Here is a 4600-nt window from a genome sequence, read left to right on the forward strand (position 1 = left end):
AATCTGATGATCAAAATTAGAATATATAAAGGGAGTGGTTTCTTCCTCTTTTGAACATTGGACTTGACTACCTACTATGTTGCTTCAAGCCCTATATATAATAATATATTATTGCATATTATATATAATACCACTATAATAACTGAGGTAAGATCATGTAAAGTTAGTGACTGGAATTTGGACCAGAATATTCTTTATTTGAGAGAATATGTTTGGCTTCAAATGGTGTGAATTGGGATTGGTTGGATTATTTATGGATATATGGGTGTGTGTGTTAATCTCACTAATACCTGTCCACTGTAAAGAAGAGGCTCTACCATATTCAAATAACTGAGCAGAAATTAGCTATAAAGGTCTCAGTGTCAGGTTTTGTCACCACATGTATCTGAAGCAAACCAAATGACTATTTGATCTTTGATTGGATGTGACCCAAGAGATCACCTTGAAGACAAACAAGGCAAGGAAATACCTATATACATTTATCAGTGGCCTATATTGCCTCCTCCAACACACACACACACACACACACACACACACACACACACACACACACACTGCATTGGAAGGCCAGCTTGCTTATCCTCCCCTACGTTAGAGATAATTCTTTTCCTCCCAACTGAGCAAGAGAAAGCAGAAGTTAAACTTGTTTTTATTTTTTTTATTTTGTTCCTTTCTAAAGGCTTATCTGGACAGAGAATAAGAGCCTACTAAAGAATAAATATTTAACTAGATATACTTCCTTATTAAAGATTTTCAAACTTATAGTCCAAAAATAGAAATTAAATGGATAGTACAAGATAAGTAACAATTTATCTGAGTATTAAAGTTAGCTTTGTATTTTTCTGCAGACAACCATATATATATATATATATATATATATATATATATATATATATTCTTAGCAGTGATCAATATCCTGAAGAAACATTCTGGAATGGCTCTAACAATCCATGATTTGTGTTGTACTAGTCATACATCTCGGGTTTGTTTGTAGTTTGGATATAAAAACACTTCTTTATCTTCTCGAACACGATAACCTGTGGGGGAAGAAAACTGGTGATGAGAACAGTCATCTGGTTGGCACAATATTAAGACGACAATGAAACTGTGTACCACAAATAATCAAAACCCAGAGACCAATATTGGAGTTCAACCTGAAAACCAGAAAAGCAGAGCAGACAAGCTACTAGAGAAGTCTTACCTCTACCATGGCTGGGTGACCACGGACTAAGCAGAGTAAGCAGAATAAGCAGACGAAGTAGACTAAGCCTCTCTCAACAATTTATATCCCCTCTAGTGCTGGGATTAAAGGCATGTGACTATCTGGTACTGGGATGAAGGGTGTAGGCTCCCACCACCTGGATTTGTTTCTGCATAGATCTTATGTAGCCCAGGAAGACTTTGAGCTCACAGAAATCCATCTGCCTGTTACTTCCAAATCTTTGAATTAAAGGCGTGCGACACCACAGTCTGACCTCTAGTGGCTTAGGTTTGCCCTTGTTATATTCAAACAAGCTTTATTTATTAAAAATATAAATCAAATATCACTATAGAACTGAGACCAAAGGCCCATCTAAAAGTTGATGACGCCTTGAGGCAAGGCTCAGTAACTCACTTCATTGTCTTTCGGCCGAAGCCAGGGGCCAGGAAGGTACAGTGTCCTCTGAGGCCCAATGTCCTGATATCTTCCGAGATTGCGTCCATTGATGAACACGAACCCATAGTGCCAGTTCTGTAAGGAATGGGGGTTTGGGACATAGGGACAGAGAGTGAAACCTAAGACACTGTGGCCTGAGAGCAAGATGAAGGAGTTCAGGGTACCGAGTAGGAACAGCTTAGAATGGAAACACCTAGAGCATCTTCCCACTGTGTGAGAGTAAGCAAGAAGACAGTGGAGCCAGCCTTCCCCGGAGATGCTGCTGTCTGCTGATGAACGTTGTGTGCACTGCATTTAAAAGCAGGGATTTTTATTTCCCAAGTAAGAACAAGGTAAACGGATGAACAGTACTGCTGAGAGTGAGGAAAGATGCATGTTTTTTAATTATATTTTTATGTTTCTTCATTTTATTTGTAAAGATAGGAGTATTTTGCCTCAATGTACATATGTGTACTTCAAATGCCTTCTTCTAGGTGAGGTCAGAAGAAGCCATCAGACCTTGGGTTTACAAACCTTTGATTATCGTGTTTATCCCCATTTAAATAAACCAGTCTTTAGCTTTTTCAGCTCTATTATGGAGGTTTAATAGTGAACACAAAATTGAAATCATAGAGAATTTTGCTCCTAAGGCTGACTGTGTCACTCAGCTGATAGCTCATTAAGGTTTCTGGTGAATGAAAGTTTCTATTTCACCCTTTCTTGGAGTGTAGTTTTTAGAGTCCTGACTCAGAGAGTACATTCTTCGATGAGCTTCTTTGAGAGCACTGTTTAGGAGTTAGGCAGTTGTGAGCCACCATGTGGGTGCTAAGAACGGAACCCAGAGCCTCTGAAAGAGCAGCCAGTGCTCTTAACTGCTAAGCCGTCATTCCAAACCGAATATAATCTTTTCTAATCTACTGGCAATACAGCACATATTCAATACAGGAAGAATATTTAGGACAAGAAAACAAAGAGATAAGGAGACTTCTTGATGACTTTTTTCCACTGGAGAAATCTTGCTCAGGGAGCTGCTGAGAACCTAAATAGAGCCTTTCTTAGCTTGCAAAGGTGGAAAAAAGACCTTTACAGTTACTTTCTTAGCTATGAAGAGACACTATGACCAAGGCACCTTATAGAAGATAGCATTTAAGTGGGGGCTTGCATGCATTTTCAGGAGGTTGGTCCTCAAATAACATGGCTGGGAGCAGACAGCAGGCAGCCATGGTGCTGAAGCTGTAGTTCATAGAGAGGGAGCCTGGGCCTGCTGTTAGCTCATGAAACATCAAAGCCCATCCTCAGTGACACATGACACACCTCCCCCAACAAGGCCAGATCTACTTATCTTTCCTCAACACTTCAGCAAACTATGAGTCAATAGGGGCCATCCTCATTCAATCCACCACACCGAGGTCTGTCTCCAGTTATATACAGCAAGCCCACCTCCTCAACTACGATGTATCGAACTAAGCAGATTTTCCAGGTCACTGTTTTTGCCAGTGTCTCCATCAGAGCACATATGGTCCACCTGATGCCAGCTTTTCTGTCCAAGTATCTGTCTTTTCTTCATTCCTTCATCACCACAGTCAGATTTCCAGAACAAAGTCATGCAGGTGCCAAAAGAAAAACATTCAGCTAAGAACTGTTCTCTCACTTGGAAGAGCAGGAGAAGGCACAGGCACGCTGCCAGGAGAGAACTTCCAAGTAGATTGCAAAACCATAACAAATACCCCAGGAGGATTTAAATATTTCATGGGTTCCTTGGCTTGGGAAGGGAAAGAGGAGCCTTCCCTGACAGGACAGAAAAATCAGGGAAAGTTATTCAACTATCCCTAAAAGAAATTATCCCAAGGTGTGGGTTTCACCAGTCTATCCACAGCAACTATGGACCCACTTTTAGTTCCAAGACAGTGGATGGGATTTTCAAGATGCTGGGAACATGATGGACAATGCCGTATGGGTACTCCAGTCGTCTGGCAAACCTTAAGGGGCCAGTCTTACTTAAGGTCAGCCCAGACAGCTTCACCAGAAAGCTACTTTTATCCATTGTCCTGACTCACATGAGGGCTGCTACCAAAAAAGCGCAAGTTCACCTCTGTGAAATGCTCTAGTACCACCATCCTGGGAAGTACTAGTCCCAACATACCCATGGATGTAGAAATGAACTGCCAGTAAATCACACAACCTATCTAGGGCAAGGATTACCAACCCTCATTAAGTATAAAGACTTAAATGTGTATTCTCATTCAGGGATAAGATTTCACCCCTATCAACAAGAATAATAAATATTTCAAAACCTGGAAATCGGGTCTATTTAAGAGTAGTGTGGTGGGTGGAATACGAATGATCCACATAGGCTCCTATATCTGAATGCTTAGTCATCAAGGAGTGGCACTATTTGAGAAGTATTGTGAGGTGTGGTTTTGCTGGGGAAATGGGCCAATGGGCACGGGTTTGGAGTTTCAAACACCAGACCCACACCAGACCCAGAGTCATTCCTCTTGATCTCTGTGGATCTAGATGTAGAATTCTCAACTATTTCTCAAGCACCATGTTTTCCTGAGTGCTCCCCACTGTAATGACAATGAACTCAATCTCTGAAACTGTAAGCCAGCCCCAATTAAATGCTTTCTATTATAAGAATTGCCATAGAAAAATGACAAAGACTTGGCAGACACTTAGTCCAGTATCATCAAGGTAGGCAGCATGGTGGCAGGCATGGCAGTGCTGGAGAAGTAACTGAGAGCTACATCCTGATCAATACGAGAGAGGTGCTAGTGAGAAAGAGAGAGCAGTATGGGCTTTTGAAACCTCAAAACCGCCCCCTAGTGAGATGCTTCCTCTAACAAGACTACGTTCCCTAAACCTTTCCAAATAATGCTATTCCATTATTAAGCATTCAAAATATATGAGCCGGGCGGTGGTGGCACACGCCTTTAATCCCAGCACTCGGGAGGCAGAGGCAGG

General features: G+C 41.3%; 1 protein-coding gene across 1 annotated transcript in view; it reads right to left on the bottom strand.

Annotated features, from left to right (window-relative positions):
- Positions 1-897: 897 nt before the first annotated feature.
- Positions 898-4600, bottom strand: part of Glb1l3 (galactosidase beta 1 like 3) — a 44045-nt gene continuing 40342 nt past the window's right edge. The window contains exons 19-20 of the mRNA XM_005347454.1: positions 1616-1732; positions 898-1037 (exon numbers count right to left, since the gene is read on the bottom strand). Of these exons, the coding sequence (XP_005347511.1) occupies positions 966-1037; positions 1616-1732 (189 nt within the window). The 3' untranslated portion in view covers positions 898-965. The remainder of the gene's footprint in view (positions 1038-1615; positions 1733-4600) is intronic.

The sequence above is a fragment of the Microtus ochrogaster genome, chromosome 5, assembly GCF_000317375.1.
Source record: "Microtus ochrogaster isolate Prairie Vole_2 chromosome 5, MicOch1.0, whole genome shotgun sequence".
In the NCBI taxonomy this organism is placed as follows: domain Eukaryota; kingdom Metazoa; phylum Chordata; class Mammalia; order Rodentia; family Cricetidae; genus Microtus; species Microtus ochrogaster.